The sequence below is a fragment of the Aythya marila genome (assembly GCF_965140915.1).
Source record: "Aythya marila genome assembly, chromosome: 16".
NCBI classification, from domain to species: domain Eukaryota; kingdom Metazoa; phylum Chordata; class Aves; order Anseriformes; family Anatidae; genus Aythya; species Aythya marila.
Window position 1 is genome coordinate 14,456,954 of NC_139057.1, and position 18,591 is coordinate 14,475,544.

At 47.5% G+C, this 18,591-nt stretch overlaps 2 protein-coding genes across 4 annotated transcripts in view; both read right to left on the bottom strand.

Annotated features, from left to right (window-relative positions):
• Positions 1 to 101: 101 nt before the first annotated feature.
• Positions 102 to 9,288, bottom strand: TTPAL (alpha tocopherol transfer protein like). Its single transcript, XM_082773194.1, has 5 exons — positions 9,215 to 9,288; positions 7,861 to 8,313; positions 6,964 to 7,157; positions 4,756 to 4,866; positions 102 to 4,068 (listed from the first exon to the last, which is right to left on the bottom strand). The coding sequence occupies exons 2-5, from the start codon at positions 8,297 to 8,299 to the stop codon at positions 3,793 to 3,795; spliced, it is 1,020 nt and encodes a 339-aa protein (XP_082629320.1). The 5' UTR covers positions 8,300 to 8,313; positions 9,215 to 9,288; the 3' UTR covers positions 102 to 3,792.
• Positions 9,289 to 15,737: 6,449 nt separating this feature from the next.
• Positions 15,738 to 18,591, bottom strand: part of HNF4A (hepatocyte nuclear factor 4 alpha) — a 34,930-nt gene continuing 32,076 nt past the window's right edge. For all 3 annotated transcript variants that reach the window (XM_082773197.1, XM_082773196.1, XM_082773195.1), the window contains exon 10: positions 15,738 to 18,326. In XM_082773197.1, the coding sequence (XP_082629323.1) occupies positions 18,184 to 18,326 (143 nt within the window). In that variant the 3' untranslated portion in view covers positions 15,738 to 18,183. The remainder of the gene's footprint in view (positions 18,327 to 18,591) is intronic.

An 18,591-nucleotide genomic window follows, 5' to 3' on the forward strand; every position in this document is an offset into this window, starting at 1 on the left:
AAATATTGCATCTAAAGATTACAATGCTAATTAGCTGCTAGTCACCACTTAGATCTGAGTGGATGTCTTCTCATGCAGCAAACAGTAAGTCATGATGTATTTTGAAAGTGCACCTTCGTGTGATTTTTTTTCTGAATGTCAAATCCTGTTCCTTGAAATTGCTTGGGTACTGTTCAAGTAAAATTTAGTTATGTGGTAGAAATCAACACCCTTTCTAATGTAATTCCTTGGCAATTATACTTAGTTGCAAGTATGTGTTTAGTGTGGAACTAAGTATACGTTGCTATTCGCTTTTACAATAAATACTCCAAGATGACGCAAGGAAAATGTATTCAAAACACCACATTAGCAGCTGTTACAATAATGTGTTTAATCACCCAGTCATGCATCATAAAATTACACATTTTGACCACTCCATTTTATAAAATGCAATATAAAAATAAATTTTGTCAAAATAAAATGTACACTTAACCACCCAACACCTCTAGGCCCACATACAACAAAAAGGCGAAATTATTAGTTTGAGTAACACTGATTAACTCATGCCAAAATGATTTAACAAAAAAAAAAACTTCACCCACTTCCTGAAAATACCTCAGGGTTTGTAACACCCATTTGCAAGAGTATAAATTCAAGTATTTTTATGTACAGTATGCAGCTAACTGCTGTCCCACTTAATGCCAAAAGCCATGACGACCCAATGCAGTTTGAGTACCTTTCCTTAGGATGTGTTGCATTTAGCAGGGATGGATTTCCAGAGGCATGTAACCTCTGGAAACAAAGCTATTTCATGTTGTGGGGGGGGGGAATCACATCAGTTTTAGTGCTGTGAAGTGGTGGGAAGGGGGGGGGGGGATAAAAACCACAACCACCAAGCTAAACAGCTTTTCGTATCTATTCTGCAGATAAGGAGACTATATTTAAAGCAAGTGTTTATTTCACTAATCTGACAAGAAATTCTGAGACCAAAATTGTTTCTTTGCTAGTAAGTGCTAAAGCTCAAAGAACACTCCTTGGCTCTGTTGTCAGGTATGTATGAGACAGAGGTGTGCTTGCTGTAAGACAAGCTAAGCACTGGCTACAAACCTAAAAAGGGACATAGAGTTGCAAACTTAGTAAACTCTAAATTCTAAAGCCAAGGAAGAGCAAATCTAGAATATTAGTTAAATGACTGACACAGGTAAGCCTGTCTTAGTTCATGTATCCTGACATCGAGCATCCAGCTTCAAGGATAAAGTTCTGGAGGCATATCACAGGCTATTTTCAGCTTGGATAATGTAGCCTTACCTGTTATGTTTAAAAATAAAACAAATGATTTAGTTCCATTGTAAGCAGAATTGAAAAGGGGAGGGTAAGATCCGTTTTCTCTACCATGCAAGATAATCTAAGACCCTGGAAAAGGGTTTGGTTTCTTTGAAGGTTCCTCAAGTGCCACCTTCTGTTGGCCACCACTTTTTTTTTTTTTTAAGGGATATTAAAATTGAATTTTGAAAATTCACCTTTCCTCTCTAGTAGTTGTATAAGTGGATCAAAGTAGCTGTTCTTATAGTAGACGTTTCAAAATATATTTTTTAAATTGTACATTGTGGCTACAATTAAGAGGCACTCAAAGAATACAAACACCAGAGCAATCTCTGTGTTCTGGCAATTAAACAGGTTGGGTAGCCACTTACCTTTAAGTCGTGTACTGTGTATTAATGTGTCTTGCTAGGTGGTACAAAGAATTCAATCTCTGCAAAACATGCAGCCAGTTCTGGTCAGAAGTGAGGAGAAAGTGGCTAGCATTACTCTTTTACCTTATTTTACATAGCAGAAAATGGTATTTTTTTCTTCCTCTGCTTAAGGTATAACCGTCAAGTAAGAATAAGATGCCTTATAAAGGTAGGAAAAAATCAGATGCTTTAAGTGAGGGAAGTTAATTTGTTCCCACCTTTGTTCTAAAGCAGGTCAAGTGATGAGTTCCTTCCTCCCACTGAAATTCTGAACTGCTGCCCAGGAAAAAGCTTCGTGGCTTACCCCTTTTCAAAACCTAGTCTCCTTCTATAATGCTTGGATTACAGGTCTGGCATTTGCCACCCTTAGCTCCAGGATGAGGTCTGCTGCCAGGTCAGGAATTCATTACTGTGGTGGTGAAGGTTTTTAGCAGTGCAATCATGCTGTAGGGGGTCTGAGAGGAGAAAAAGACATTCAAAACAGAGTTTGGCACTTCGAGAAAAAAAAAGTCTGAAATTCTCAAGATACTTTTGTTGTTTTTATATTTACAGAAACAAAACCGGTAATTATATCACACTTGGCACTAAATAAAGATTTCAGCCAGAGAAAGTGCTCTGGAGATAAGTCTCCTGGTAGAAGGGATTTCTTTTTCACCAAGAAGTGAAGTATTTCACCTTGAAATAATTGGGTGTGCTTTCTTGGTCCTAGTGAGGTTTCCCAGCTCTGCACTCTTACAGTGCAAAAAAAGTGCTAAAAGTGTGTGACAGTTATGTTCTAATTCTATGTCATTCAACATTTGAACGTGGAGTGGGAACAGCTTATTTAGACATAGGATATCTTACCCTGATTTGACATTGGAGTCTTAGCTGTGTCTCTAGACAAAGACCTCTAAGCACAGGCATACAAGCTATGGGTAAATATTACAGAGATCATTAAAGTCTAACTTCATACAAGAACAAAGACAAAAGAGGTAAAAGCTGAAACCGAAGTTGTAACACTTCACAAAAGAGCAGACAAGCACAGGAAACAAAATGCTACAATACCAGGAAATTGAAGAATGTGCTTTCAAATAGCCTGTCTGCATTTGGTTTCACAAAGACCCAAGTTCAAAATCTGTCAAATGTAACAAGCTAAAGAAGCACCTTGCTTTCTTACATGAAGTATTGCCTTCTCTGTCATGCCAGCTGCTACAAAGCTGCCTTACAAATTCTACATGAGAGTTACTTACCAAATTCCTCATAGCAATCAGCTGAAGAAAAAGAACAACTGATAATGCGGGAAGGTGGGTGACAGCCTTTTCTCATTTGGTCTCAAACCTCAGTATTTGGAGTTGTAGCCACTCAAAAGCCTCATTACCTGATCTGAGGAACTTACTGTTCTCTGCAAATGAAGATTGCATCTGTTTATAGTAAGCCTTGATATTGATGTTATAATAGTTAATTTCCCCATGTGAGGAAGCTTCAGAGAGAATTTCCACACTGGTCTTCATGGATTAAAAAAGTCTCCCTTGGCGTTAATTTGAGCCGAATATTCATTTGGGTATTCCAGAAGTGCCAAGTTACACTCTGAACCAAGAGATAGGGGACTGGCCAAGTTAGACTCTTACTGTTTTAAGCAATCTCTGCTGACTGAACTACATTTCACAGGGTTCAAAAGCAAACAGCAATTGTTTTTCTTGGGTTAGTGGGTGTTTTTAGAAGGGGAAGGGAATGGACAGTCACAAAGCTAGCAAATGGTTGTTGTCACTTTTAGTGGGTGGGGAGAAGAAACTATCAAGCTTACCATCCTGCATTTTTGTCTTTATCATAAGAAGCAACAGGCAGGTTTGCATCATCCACAGAGGTTAATGAACTTTAGGTATTCTGTGTAACTTGGCAACTCTGTGCTCTTTGCCTTTTTCCTCTGTGAATTCTGCCCTGCCCCCATTGTGCCCTCTTCAGCTTCCTTTGGTTCTATAGTGTAAAGTGCCTCAGCAGTCTGTTCCTAAACTGCGGGTTTAGGAGTAAGGCAGAGTTCACAACATCACCTATCAGAACAGAAGAGGTCTTAACTGCTGGAAAGGTTCCCTTCACCGATTTGCTAATAACAGTAGTAGAGCTGAGGTTTCATGCCTCGCAGGGAATCATCACATTGTTTTTCATCGGCATCCCCACTCACTAGCATGTCTTGGGGAGAGCTGTCACATGGGAGTACCAGCTGTGAGAAATCGTGCAGAAAATCCTCTTCAGAGGCCAGCAGCAGCTCATTCCATGCTGATATATCCAGCTTCCCCGAAGTACCACCGTATTCTTCAGGCAGGATCACTGGAGGAATGTTTTGATGAAGGGAATTCAGATCACAGCCATGAAGAAAAAACTAGAGAGGAAAGACAAAAATAGCTTTAATAGCGTGTATCAAGCAGCGCAGCGTATAGTCAGCTAAAGAGGTTATTTTGTATTAAAGAGCGAATTCTGGAATTGATGCCATTACATGTAAGTGCCAGCATACAACATTGGGCAGGTGCTGTTGGATGCACTAGTGAGAGGAGTCTTGAGATGAGCCAAGTCTAGAGCAGCTTAAATCCCAGCAAAAAAGACTTGAGATTTGCTAGTCTCCGCAGAAATTCTATATTCAGTTTATCCCCAAACCCATTTGTGGCACTTGAAGTACTTATCCATGTGGAAAAGGGCATCGTTCTTTGCAACGATGTCCAGTCCTACGGTACAAGGAAAGGACAGTGCTATCTCCTATGATACCACCTTAGAAGCACACAGTGTTACTTGCCAAGACAGCCCAACCCCAGGGGTGGAATCAATGTCATGATTATACAGCATATGCATTAAATATCCATGTTAATATTATGCCAGTATTTAAACTCCTCGAAGCTTCTTTCTCTTGAAGAATTTTCCTAACAGGATTTTTTTTAAAGATTAAAGCAGAAGAAAGGACCAGTTAGATCAGCGAAGTGGCACCAAGATTTTTCTAGCTGTGAGATTTTTAAACAGATATAAGCAAGGAACTTAAAAACACCAGCATTAATGTTAGAATGATGCAGATCCTTACCCGGTTTGCTATCTTTTCCTTCAGAAAAGGCTTGATGATTGCAAAAATGCCTTTGAATATACGAGGTTCATTTATTATGTTAACAGCTTTTATTCGAATGGGAAATCCATCCTGAAGGGTAAAGAAGATTTTTGTAATGCAGTTTTAAAACATCTGCCGTTTTCCTCTTATTAAAATCTCCCAAGACTGACCGCCAGCACAACCCACTGGCTCCCAGACTTCATCTGAGATACCAACATAAGCTGATAATGGAACAGAAATGCACCTTCTAACAGGGAGCAGTACCAGGGCTGTGGGCATAAAAATAAAGGTGAGAGACAAGAAACGTTGGGAAACACTACTGCCACTAAGTCCTCCATTCTCATGTTGTTTGTCTCCCTGAAGAAAGATGCTGAGTGAGGTACCAGTGACTGTGCTTAGTCACAGGCACTGTCCTCTGGGTGTTCCCAATCCTGATGAGGATGCAGAGTTACGTGATTTACTATGAGCACTGGCACCAGCTGTGGGTGTCCCATCCCTGGAAATGTTTAAGGCCAGGCTGGATGGGGCTTTGGGCAACTTGGTCTAGCAGGAGGTGTCCCTGCCCATGGCAGGGGGGTGGCATGAGGTGGTCTTTAAGGTCCCTTCCAACCCAAACTGTTCTGTGTTCCTAGCTTCTGAGGAGTGCACCATGCTGGGAGCCCAGCACAGGTTGCTTCTGTGTGTCCAGCTATGACGTCTGGGTACCAAGCACATCTAAAATGTGCGTTTAGAGGAGGAGGAAATCGTATAGCCCTATTTTTCTGCCATTTCAACATTTCGTGCTAACTACAAAATACAAACAGGCTCTGCAACTACAGCTTCTTCCTTCCCTGCCCTTCCATGCAGTCAGGCAGGGCTGACAACCAGATCTGCTGCCAGCCGAGCACACAGCGCCTCCTGTACAGCCCACAGTCTAAAACAGTTAGCCACGAGATGTGTACTGAGGAATTAATTTCCATAAAGCTCTCCAAGCCAAAAGCTCATGATCAGCATTAGGATCTCACGTGCCTCAGAGAAGTTTCTTTCCCTTATGATCACCTCAACCTGTACAAAGAAAGCAGTCTGTTTTTAGGCTGAAAAGCAGATGCATGCACTGTGGGAGTATTTTTCTCCTGAAGGTCAGAGAATTGGCTCCTCCTTCAGGAGATGCAGTTCAGCAAGGTTGATGCAACATGTTTATATGTTACCCACACCTTGTCCTTTACCTTCTTTGTTTTGTTAATAGCTTCCACTGACAGTAGCAGACACCCATTGCTGGGCTCAGACAGTTTAATGACATATTTAGATTATAATTTTAAGGATTATGTGACTTGTTACGCAGACATTCATAAACTCACTAGTCTTGTCTCCACAAACTCCTTATTCCCCTTATCCTTTGTTATCCCTCCACAGACACAGCATAAAATAGAACCAGCTCAGACCAGAAAGTAACAAGGAAATAAATCCATTCAAGAGAAATTTTCATCTTACTCCTTCATATAGCAGGGCAGAACATCAGCTCAACTCGTGAGAACTTCCTGCCGCTTTGACCAGGTTACGCCTTCACCTTCCTATGCTCTACAGCTCCACTTGTGCTTAGACCTTTTCTCTAACTTGCTTGTTGTCACTTTCCTCCCAACTGTGTAGTCTGAGATCCTTCTCATTGCTGTCTCTTGCTGCCCTCTGTGCTGAAGAACCCTTTCTTTCAGGGACTGGATGGAAATCCTCCCCAAATCACACACATTCAAAAATCCTCTGCAAAATTTTTGCAGCAGGACTTGCACTTGCCCTTGCCCAGCGGTCAGTGAGTGACATGTTCCATCCACAGGGGCTGACAGAAACATGTTTAGGAAGGAACCATTTAAATAACAAGAGACATTCCTTAGCATTCAGGCAAAGTGAAGTCCTCTGCCTAACTGTAACTCATTGCTCTGTTCCTCATCACGAGCTAGCAGAACTGGCCTTTTCTGTTCCAACTCAAAGTTTGCATTTCTAATGCAAAATTAATTTTAGGGAAGCACAAGTTAAAAACAGGAGAAGCAAGTTAAGTTGGCAAGGATCTGAGAAACTGGTTGGACAGGGACATGTTCCAACTCTTCTGGTAAAAGCCAAGTTGCTTAAGTTTCTGGTGACATAGTCAAGAACTCTAGACACAGAAGCAGTCATTTACAATGCACAAGCTTATTTTCCCACCAGTTCAGGTCTTACCTGAAGAATTCCAATCACTTTTTTGGCTACAAAAGGACCAAAATGAGACGCCTTAGATAAGCTGACTCCTTTGTAGTCTGCCAGGATTACAATTCCATTCACCTGGGTCTCTTCGGACTGAATGAGTTTTTCTAACGTTAAGTATATGGCACGAATGTTCTCAGTAATCGGATAATTACTGGGTGTCCATCTGTCTGAGGTTACAAGACATGGATGGTAAGTCGGAAAGTACAGATAAGCTAACAATACACATTCCAAAAACTGATTTTCTATGTTACTGGACTCTTAAAAGTTAGTCTTTAATAGCCACAGTCCTAGTTCAGAGCAGCCTTTCTTAAGCAAGAGATAAATGGCAACTCGTTTTTACTTCAAGGAGCAAAGGCAATGGTTTTAAGAACCCCATTCTCTACCCAGCACAGCTCATTAGAAGCAGCTTCAGCTCAGAAAGAAAGCAGGTAAATGGAAAAGAGGAGGATGAATGAAGACAAATTTACAGCAAGCCTGGCAGCACCAAAAGCACATTGAAGCCTCTGATTATTTGTACTGGAGTCACAGCCACAGGCTCCTCTCTCCACTCACTGTAAAAGCAAGTAATAAGCCAGCAGCCCTGCTTCAATTTGAGTTACTACACATTTTTTCTCGAATCACCTGTTTCATCAGCCCACCTCACTGCATTTTGTTTTTTACTCAGCTGCAGTTATTGCTGAAACAGGAAAAGGAACTGGTGCTACGTTGCCTAATGACAGAGGTGTCCCTTCGCAAGTTAGCTGTTCAAGTTTCAAAGAGAACCCACGCACTCTGTGTAAGTAACCAGTGTTCACAGGAGAGTAGGAAACAGATTTTTGGCCCAGAAACACCTTGAAGATGGAGAACAAAGCTATTCATGCATTTCAGTACCTGGACGGATGCAGACGATGTGGCGTCCCTCTGGGTCCAGACAAGGCAGCACAGTGACAAAACCAGACTCTAGGACAGGTTTTATTGCAGACGGCTTCAAATTGTTGAAGACCTCGGGCCAGCTCCTCCGGCAAGTGTGGTAGTTCACCAGAAGCTGAAGAGCTCGATCGTAATCGAATTTCCTGGCTCTGAGAAATCTTAGCAAAAAAGCATCGTCCAGGCACGTCCCCAGGGAGGGATAGTCTTTGCACACCATGTCTCGGAGCGCCTGCACGTCACGGAGCCTCCATTCAGGTTTCTCTTGGAGCTCTTCGCGGGCTTTGGTAATGAGATCAGGAGATAGCGAGCAAACATACTTAGGCCGATCTGGCAAGAATTCATTGTCGGACAGAGACCCTGCTGATGGACTTGTCCTCGTGCAGTCGCTGTCTCCTGACATGATGTGGCAGGAATCTGTCAAAAACAAGCTTAAAAGTGACAAACAATCCCACAGACTAGTATTGAATATTTACATACTTATGTCCCGCATCCCTCCACTTCCCTGCCAAAGAGAGAAATCCTTGCAAGAACCAGCCCTGCCGCCAGCACAGCCCAGACATTCTAATTCTCTTTCTGGGATTAGAAAGTGCAGGTTCTCTAATCTCTTTATCCTGCATAGCAGGTATAAAACAACCTAGCCAAATCCAAAAAGAATACAAGAACTGCACGGCTGCATTGCAAAACACAGAATGTAATTTGCCTTAATGTGTATTTCCTACATCCAGCTGGAAACTAAAGCAAAGCGAACGCGCCCTGGTTAGGCAGGATTGCTGGGTTCTGTACCAAAAACCTGTCAAATCGCACTCTGAGGAGCTCTCCCAGGCAGACCCAGACAGGACTGTGCAGGAGCTTGCCTGGCAAACCCCACATCGGTCGGGCAACCCCCCCATGCGACTGAGCGGCACGCTGGGAGCAGCACCCCAAGAGCACCCAGCTGGGGGCACGGGTGCGGGGGACACAACCGCTGCGGGGACAGCGGGGCAGGCCGCTGCTCATCCGCACCTCGCCTCCCGTGCCAAGCAGCAAGGCCAGGAGCCCGGCCGGCCTCCCGCTGCCTCCCCTGGGGCCGGGAGGGGACACCGAGCGGGGGCACCGAGCGGGGACAGCATCGCGCCGTGCCCCCCACCCCCGAGCTGCCCCTGCTGTTGCACTGCGGCACGGGTCCGGCCGTGGGGCCGCCAGCCTCCAGCCCCCGCTGCCCGTGCCGGCTGCTCGTGCGGCAGCTCCGCTCCCCTCCCTCCCTCCCTCCCTCCCCTCCGTCCATCCCCTCGTCCTCCCGGCCCTCCCGGCCCCAAACCCCCCTGCCCGGCCGTACCGGAGCGGCCCCGCTGGGCAGCGCCGTCTCCAGGCAGCGGCGCCCCGGAACCAAAGCGGCCGCCAGGAAGCGCCGGGCCCGGCCCGGCCCCGCTCGGAGCCCGCAGAGCCGGGAGCGGGCCCCCCCGTGCGGCCGCGGGGAGGGGAGCGGGGCCCGGCGGCTCCCGGGGGAGGGCTGAGGTGGGAAGGGGCGGCCAGGGGCGTCTGCCCCGGCCCCTGCCCCAGCAGGGACAGCCAGGGCCGCGTCCCGTCAGGGTTTGAACATCTCCGGAGGAGGAGGCTCCACAGCCCCTGTGGGCAGCCTGTGCTCAGTCACCCTCACAAGAAAGTCCTTCCTCACACCGTGATGAAACCTCCTGCGGTTCAATTTATAACAATTAACCCTCATCGTATCACAGAGAAGTTTGGCCCCATCCTCTTTACAGGGTCCCCTCAGGTTGAGATAGAGGTTGGTGAGATCCCTTCTCTAGGCTAAATGTGCCCAGTTTATTGAGTCTTTCCTCGTAAGACAGATGCCCCAATCCCTTAAACATCTTCATGGCTCTACGCTGGGCCCTCTCCAGAAGCTCTCCTCCCTCCTGTGCTGTGCCCAGCACTGCACACCGTGTTCCAGGCGCAGCCCCACCAGAGCTGTGCAGAGGGGAGGATCACCTCCCGTCCTGCTGTCCGTGTCCCCCTGCAGCACCTACTGCTCATGAGGGGTTGGGGGGGTCCCACAGCGGGGTCCAGGCAAGTGGAGTCAACTCCTGGGATGGGGAAGAGGGCTACAGGGGGGATTTTAGTGAGGGTAGAGGGAGACAGCACTAATAGAGAGCTGGCTTTGTGTTTTGAGGGGGCAGAAAACCCAGGAATGCAGACTGTGGGGCATGAAATGTGGTGTACTACTACTACTAGTACTACTAGTACTACTACTAATGGCCCCACCCCGGGCTTGCTGCTTTAAAAAGGGTCCAGCAGGGAGGGCTAGCGAGGGTGTAGGGAAAGAAGGGCTCACGTTTACCCCGCCGATCCATGGACAGAGGGAGGTGGCGCAAGGGGCTCAGCACCCGCTGGGCTCTGTGCCCCACCTGGGGGGCGGTGGGCGCTGCTCCTGGCTTGGTTGCAGCCTGTGCCTGCAGCCAGGAGAGGGAGTCGAGGACAGTTGGACAGCGGGAGCCCAGGGAGCCCTCAGTGGGAAGCCAGGCCTTTCCGTAGCATCTGATGTTCAGCCCTGATTTACTCCTCTTGGAGGTTTCACCCTTCTGAAATTGAAAAGATTGCAATGACACCGTGCCAGGCAAGAGATGCACCAATGTGGCAGTAAATTTAATATGCTGCAGGTGTTTATCTGCAGAGAGACGTTTCAGGAGAAGGGGAATACAGGGTTTGACCCATTGCCAGTGTTTTAGTCCAGCACGACTTTGGGTCCAGCCAGCTCAGAGCTGGGTGCAGCTGGGCAAGCTGGTGCCCTGTGCTGGGATGCTCTCTGTGAATTAGGCCTGCTTGTGATGTTATTTTGTGCCCTTTTCAGTAGATCAGGGGATAAATGAGGTTGTGAAGAGACTTCACAAGGGAGAACAAGAGGCCTTACGTTGCCCCTCTTTACATTCTTACAGCTCCTGGGTCTGGAGCCCTGAAGCACAAGGAGAAAAGCAACCAGGCAGGACGTGGAGGCCCAGGGCGTAGGTGAGAGCCTGAAGCTGACAGCTGTGGATGCATTTTGGAGGGAGCTGTCTCTGAGCAGGTAAAATCCCTCTGGAAGGAGGGAGAAGGAGCATGTTTGGAAGGCAGGTCTGTGGCCTCACAGCTGAAGGAGGTTCCCAGTTGCATTTAATCCCAGTTAATTGCTTGAGATTAGCAGGAGGTAGAGATGATCTGAGAAAAGGCTTAAGAACACCAAAGAGGTAGGAAATGCTGGAGTTGTGATCAGGAATTTGTGCTACAGGTGCAGAATTTGGTTGGAATTGTACTAGTGAGGATGGTTTAGCAGGGAGACAGTACCAGATCTGTTTATAGCTGCTGCAACAGGGTGTTGGGACCAAGCAGGGATGACTGGTGATACTAAAGGGTACTAAAATAAGAGCAGGAGCCTTGGGCTAATAAAGGAGAATAAGGAAGGATGTATAAGGAAAGATATATAAGGAAGGAATAAGTAGAAATGAGAATGCTGTGTAGTGAAGAAGGACTAGAGATGAAATACATGTACATTTTGGGGGTGGTCTCCAAATGAAGTAACTGTCTGGCTCCAGTTTTCCTTATGTGGAGAACATGGAACTCAAGGGTGGTGGTGAATCAAAGTGAAGGTTTCAAGCTCTGAGCCACGTTACAGGGGGACTGTTAAAGTGCTGGCATGTGAAATCATGGGAACAGTAGCAAGAGTTTCTGTAGTTTAAGTGGTGTGGCATCCTGTGACTAGAAACCAGTAAAGGCAAAACATGTCTATAAGGAAGTAAAGCCAAAAAAAATGGAAAAAAACACCGATAGTCCTCCCTTAGTTGGAGAGTTTTGCCTTACGCGTGGCTGCAGGAGGGAGGAGGACGTAGTGCATCACATGCGTGCAAACCTCCCCAGCTGAGAGGGGATGAGCTCTAGTGCTCTACTATTTCATCAGCCCCAAATCTATTGTATTTTGCATGAGTTTCAGTCAGGAGTTGTGTTGCCTGACCTTGGAGCCACACCTGGACCCCATGGGGAATCCAGCCTTTCTCATGTTCCTCTCTCCTATCGCTTGTGGTTCATACCGTTCTCAGCTCTGCTGCTCCTGGGTGCTCCCGCACCCTGCCGTTGTGTTATAAATGGATGGCTGTTGGTGTTGGTTGATATTTAATGAAGTTCATGTAATACTCTTCACTCATTTACTTATCCAAACAGTCTTAATACCCAGCCTGGGAAAGTTATCTTGGCTTCTTCAAGCTTTTCCACCATTAGCAATAAACATTTTACAGTCTTGGCAAGCTGAGGCTGAGACGAGAGCATGACTTCAAACAGCACTGCTAGCAGAGAAGGCTTTAAACTGATATTAAGTCGCTAAACTGTGCAAACATAACAGTCCTGTAATAAAGATAATCTCTGTACAGTTCAGGCCAAGAGGGGCTCTGGCCCTCGGGGTGCAGGTGGAAGCTTGGTGCCCTGTGGATTACACAAACACTTTGGGCAGCTCAGCACCACGAGAGAGAGCCAGCAGTCCGTGATGCTGGGCGAGGCCTGCCCATGTGTGGGGCCGTGTTGTGTCCCAGGCCTGAGTTTCTGCTATTGAAGCAGAGCAGGAGGGTGAAAAGGAGCATTGGGGAATGGCAGACAATATTTATCCACCGAGCAGGGCCATGCCAGGCTGGTGCAAGCCTGCTCTGGATGTGGTAGCTTGCCCGTGGGGTGCTTGGCTGTGATGCAGTCCAACAGCTACTCCCCCATGCTTACAGGCACAAAGAGGGTGAAGTGAAAATATGCCCTAAATTACCATAAACATTCATGGTCTCAAAGCCTGGAAGACTCCTTCCAGCCAGTTGTCCATGCCTGCTCTTGCCCTGTGTGTCTCAGGGTAAGAAGGGGATCTCAGCTTTGGTTCTGAGAAGTAAGCATCCCTCTGCAGAGCTCTGCCCCTGCTCTGCACGTGTGGCGGGCCAGAGCCACATGCAAAGCTATGGGAACAGTCAGTAATATGCAAACACATTCAAAGCTGTCACATCTGCCTGGGAAGCAGCTGTATGCAGGCAGAGACCCCCTCCCAGCCACGTGAAAGTCATACTAACATGCAGTCAGCCTTGCAGCCAGGTCACAGTGTGACAGACACAGCCGTACCCATCCCAGGGCCTGAGAAAAGATTTCTTTCCTCCTTGGCTTTACCAGCTTCAAGACTAACCATGTTTTCGCAAAAGCTCAGTGAGGAATGTGCTTGGCAGGGCCTCTGAATGTTTTAAATATTACAGGATTTCTGTAGTTTAATTTATTCTGAACAGACTGTGTTTTCTCAGCCTTCCATCATGCTTCCCGGTGTCTTTGCACAGCGGAAGGAAAGCAGCTGGCTCCGTGGTGGGATGGGTCCCTGGCAGGATCAGCCCTTGCTGGGTGCTGTGGATGTGCTGCTTGGGGAGCTGTGTGCCCTGCCAGCACCTCCGTGGCGATGCCACAGCGCTGAGGGCTGTGTTAGAGCAGCACGAGCACTCGGTTTTGCTCCTCCAAAATCCAGCCTGTAAGAGGTGGGGGCAGGATGAAGGAAGCACTGCTGCTCCCTGGGTTGGACTGGGTGCTTTGCTCTGGGGATTTTCAACCTGGTACCCATCACAAGCCCTTATTTCAGTGGGAAGAAGTGAAGCAGTTTCTGTAGCCTGTATTTTCTGTGAGTAACCACCTGCAGCAGGGGTGGCCCCAGGCCTCTGAAACCTGATGAAGCAGCCAACCTGGCATCGCTCCAGGCCCAAAACTAGAGTAAGCCTTGGAAATACAGTTCCCAAACCACCTTCCTTCCCAAGGCAGCTCAGACCAAGAGCTCTCCACCTCCAGGGCTTTAGCAGGGAGCACGCTGGTGACCGCAGCAGCCTCTTTTTTTTCCTACAAGGGCACCAAGCTGCAGGAAGTGACTGCCGTCGTGTTTGTGCCGAGCTCCCCTGCTCACTCTGCACGTAACGAAGCTGACAGTATATTGCCACCTTTATTGGCCTGGCTGGCAATTTTTCAGGTGCTAGGTGTGTTTATGGCTGTCAGGGTCACACCTGAATTAGGAATGGGGAGAGGGATTTTAAACGTACCCACACCTTACCCTTCCCTCTCTGGTCTGTCAGAGCAGAAGGGGATTGTGCAGCGCACGGCCTGAATTCCCAAACTGGTTGGTATTTTTTGCACTCAGCCTTGAAGGAACCTGACAGCCTGGCACTCAGAATTGCCTGGCTCAGCAGTGCCACGTTGCTGAGCTGTCCCAGCTGCCTCTTGTTTTTCATGACTATCTGTGCCTGTGTGTGCACTTGCAAGTTTAATAGCAGCAATAGTTGCTTTTGTCAGAGATGATATGCAGGCCATAAAGCTCATTTGCCATTTTTTTGTTTGTTTGTTTCTTTCCACTGAGATATGAAAGCTGTGGAAAAGGCTCCAAAGCCTGTTGGTGATTTCATGTGACGGTTATATAAGGAATATGAAAAGAATGCATTTCTTAGTGGCCAGAGTACCTAAAAATACCGCTTCTGCAGATCTTTGTTTGAACATCATGAAAATATCTTGCAGCTGGAGATACTAATCTCTGGGATAATGTCCTCAGTTTAGGTAGCAAGCACAGAAGAGAGCAGTAAAAGGCTCTCTTGTCCAAAAACAATGTCAGGAAGTTGTCTCAAAAGTCAATACTTCTGTCCTTACAGAAGCCACCCCCTGTGTCATGGGACATTGCCTGCAGGCTCCAGGGAGCCTAGGAGGATAAAACACAGCCCATGCATGGCAAAACCAGTGTCTCAGTGTGATTCCAGGCTGGAATGACAGAAGAGGTGAGGGCTGTGACTGAGGATACCTCATAAGGACAAAGTTGTCTCTGGGGCTGTTTGTAGGTTTTTTTTCCAAGCAAGCTGAATCCAGCAATGAGAAAAATCTTCTAGGGACTGCACTGATTTAAGATTAACCAGGTAAAGGGCAACCTTGATAGAACAGTTCACGGGAAGGAATCCAGGAGAATTTATTGCTTCAAAGATTTGATATTGCATATGCAGAGCTATTAGGGCATATACCCAGGTGAAACCAACTGTGGGTCACGGGGTTCCTGTGCAGACAGAGCAGTCCTGGGTTTTATTCCACATTAAAGGCAAGGAACTAACTCCTTCTCCTTTTCTTGACTAATCACTCAGTCACTGTGTCTGGGCTGATATAACACGTCTAGCAATGGCATTGTGGTTCTGGATCATCAGCTGGGAAAGGGTGCGTAGGTGCTGGGGTGTTTTGTTCGAGGCCTGCCCTATTCTGGGCCCTTGGTGTCTGACTGAAGGCAAACTTTAAGTTCTGTCTCCACACAGCCCTCAAGCATAGCTGCATCTTGTACCTGTTGACAGGTATGAGATGTTTTCACCAACATGACTAACTGGAAGGTCACTGGATGCACAAGGAGGCTTGTGATGTGAGTAGCAGGCTGCAAAACCAGGCTGCCCCTCAAGCCCTTCTGCCTGGGGTGGGACTGTCCTCCTCACTTCACGTTAGGGGCAGGAGATGGGGGGACATGAAGGGCATCTCAGGTGGATCAGCACTGAAAATGCTAGATGTTGTTCCTCCCCAGATACCAAATCTTTATAGCAATCTAGACCTCTCTCCTCTCTTCCTGTTATCTTGCCATGAATGCTGCAGCTGAGAGCAGGCTCGCGTGATCAGAGCAGGTCATTAAGAGTCTTCTCTAATTGTCAAGGCATTTCTTCACCTTTACAACTGGTGACAAGCTGACTTTCACTTTATTGTCTTATTGTGCCCTATAAGCTTACTCTGCCTTTGACTGCACCTGCTGTCAGCAGTAGGTTGGCTGTGTGTGAACCAAAGCAGAATCATTGCCCCCAAATACTAAAAAATGACCCTTAAAATATGAGAGGGACTTAGAAATGAATGGGTTCAAAATGCTAATAACATTTTATCTTCCATTGCTTGGCACTCAGAGTGTGGTTAATTGAAGTTTTTAAGCTCTTTGGAATCATGGAAGTAAATATTTATTCTTCGTGGTTGTTTTAATGAAAATTGGGGTTGTCATTCAACCTTATGATTCCAGCATACATGGCTTCAGGACAGACACCAGCTAACATTAGGCTCCCCATGAAATAGTGACAGCTGGCAGCGGCATCAAACACTTGTTTTTTAGTTTTTTCCTCAATACACATATGCTTTGTGCTCAGACCAACAGGGAGGTGAGCTCCTGAATTTAGAATAAGTCTTCCCAGAAGAAAGAAATCCATCTGTCTGGGAAAAGTTAGAAAATATTTTGGCATTTATTTCTTTTTTTTTTTTTTATGAATACAAACTCTAGTGAAGAAATATTCCTCTGTTTCCATTGGAAGGCAGTAACCAGCAAAAATTAATGTACAGTATCGAGGAATGCTCGGTGCAAATGGACCACAGTGATTCCCCACAGAGTATCTCTACGTACGGGGGAAAATGGTTGCTGCAGTTGGAAAAGACAGCCTGGTTAATCTTTTTTTTTTTTTTTTTTTTTTTTCATTTAATCTCCCAATTATAAATAATCAATGTGATTTACAAAATAATTTACAGAAAATGATTGGATTCATCATTGCAATAAATTACTCAGTATAATGCCACCAGCTCTCAGGGACAATACAACGCTTCTGACGCCGTGGGCGCAAGGCGAGGTGTTCCATGTTTGCATTGGCGATCACGGCACAGAGCTGCAGCTCCTCTGGTGTGGCTGGCTCAGATTCGTCCCTGCTGGGGACCTGTCCCAGGCCCCATTTTTGCTGCGATTCCACCAGCTTCATGTCCCCACAGGGCCCACATCACCCCACATAGCCAGGACCCGCAGGAACGCAGTCTGTGGTTCGGTAGAGCTGCTGTTTCCCAGTGCTAAACCAGGATCTTTCTCCTTCCTGCTGGGTTTTCCAGGGCACAGATGCTGTGCATCTGCTGTCGGCCTTCTCTCACAAAAAACATTTGTTCCAGGTTTTCTCGGCACCTCTGCTGTGGTGCTGCCAAAACTGAACCTGAGGAGAGGCCTGGAGGCCGTGCCCGCGGAGGCGACAGGAGGGCTCCTTGCCTGATTTCAGCTGTAAACCAAAGGTCAAATCTGCATGGTTTCGGCCCTGGCAGGCCTCAGAGAGTAACAGAAATAGGCAGGCACAGGGAAACGGGGGCTAGGCTGTGCAGGCTGGGGCAGACCGAGGGGCTCTGGTGGGACAGGGCCCTTCCCTGGCCTCTGTCAGTCTTCGCTGTGGGACTCGAAGCACTGTGTTTTGAGGCTCTGCTCTCAAACCTGCTGAGGTCTGGAGGAGCCATAATGAGTTCTTATCACATTGTGAAGCCCTATAAATCTGTTATCAGCCACTCACTCTAAGGAGGGAGTGTCACTGAACTGGACACGTAGATCATATGGCATGTCTTAGCCTTAAAGCAAAGGGTCTGAGCTGAACTCCTGGGTTACAACACTCCTGGCACTCAGGAGTCTGTTTGTGAGGCTCAGGCAATTCTCACCCTCACAGCCTGTGCTGGGGTGGCCCCATCCCACATTCCCCGGCTTCCCATGCTGGGTGGTGAGGAGGCAGTAGTGTAAAGGAATGATCTGGCTGCCTCTCTGAGCCCTGTGGTGGGACAGCAGCCATGGCATGGAAACAGCAAAACCCCTCAAAAGGCAGCAGGATACAAATAGTGGAAAATCCCAGTGGGCAAGTGTGCCTGTATCAGCTGAAAAGGTTTGGTAGAGCTGGCTGGGAGCTTAGTTTGCTGGAAGGTGACCATGGTAAGGTTTGGGGTGAGCTGAGGCTGAGGAACCATTCTCTCAGTGCTGCCTGGGCAAACCCCAGTGTGCTTCACCTGCAGCAATGCTCCTAGGGGAGCTGTCACCTCCGAGAAGTCTGGCAGGATGGGGGCTGTCTGGGGAGCTGGCATGGCTGTGGGTGGAGGCCCTCCTTTTGCACAGCACAGTGTCTTGGTTTGGAGAATTGCTTGTTCACAGGGTCTGGTGCATGCTGAACCGACGCAGAGAGGCAGCAATGGGGAACAGCCAGCTGCACTGTCCACAGCCAGTCCCTGCAAACCTCCCGATGGAGGCAGACAGAAATCTGGCCCTTCTTATGAGGAATGAGGGTTTCAGGAAGGCTTCAACCTTAGTTCTGTGACTCGAGGCTCTCCGTGGCATGCGCTGCCCATAGCTGCAGGAAGACAGCTTTTGGTAGTGGTGGACTAGTCCAATAAGCAAGTCCGTGTGTTTGTGCCTGAGGACCTCTGGATGGCTTCTCTTTTCACAGTGACAGAGGCAGCTCAGGTTTTTCTCCCACACGGTCTTCTCAACGAGGCCAGCCGGTCTGCAGCTTGCTAAATGACCTCCTGTTTTGTGATGGCAGGCTGTGGGATGGAGCTGGGCTGTTTCGCCACGGTTGCAATGGCTCCGGGCAGCAGCTTGTACTGCTCTGGCCCTGAGCCCGCGGGTGGAGATGGCTGGGGAGTTTCTGGAGTTGCTACAGAGAGACACACAAAATTAGAAGAGGGCCACATGGACCTGATGGCAATGGGATCTATCCCCTATCCGTGCTAGGTTCAGCTGTAAGCCAGACAAAGGCTCTGTAGCAAAACGATAGCCCCTAATGGCTGGTGTGTTGGCTGCAGGGCAGCCCTGACATGCGGGCCTGGTTAGATGCCCTGGGAGAGCCACAGTGATGAACACTGGATGAAGGGAGCTACTGGGCTTTTAGCCTGTACTGGCCACAGTTTTTGGTCAGCTGA

Excerpts from the sequence above, each read along its gene's own strand:
- TTPAL (XM_082773194.1), bottom strand. The coding sequence starts at position 8,299 with ATGTCAGGAGACAGCGACTGCACGAGGACAAGTCCATCAGCAGGGTCT. Across the intron at positions 4,867-6,963 it reads AAGTGATTGGAATTCTTCAG|GATGGATTTCCCATTCGAAT; the intron begins GTAAGACCTGAA and ends TTTACCCTTCAG. Across the intron at positions 4,069-4,755 it reads AGGAAAAGATAGCAAACCGG|TTTTTTCTTCATGGCTGTGA; the intron begins GTAAGGATCTGC and ends TTTCCTCTCTAG.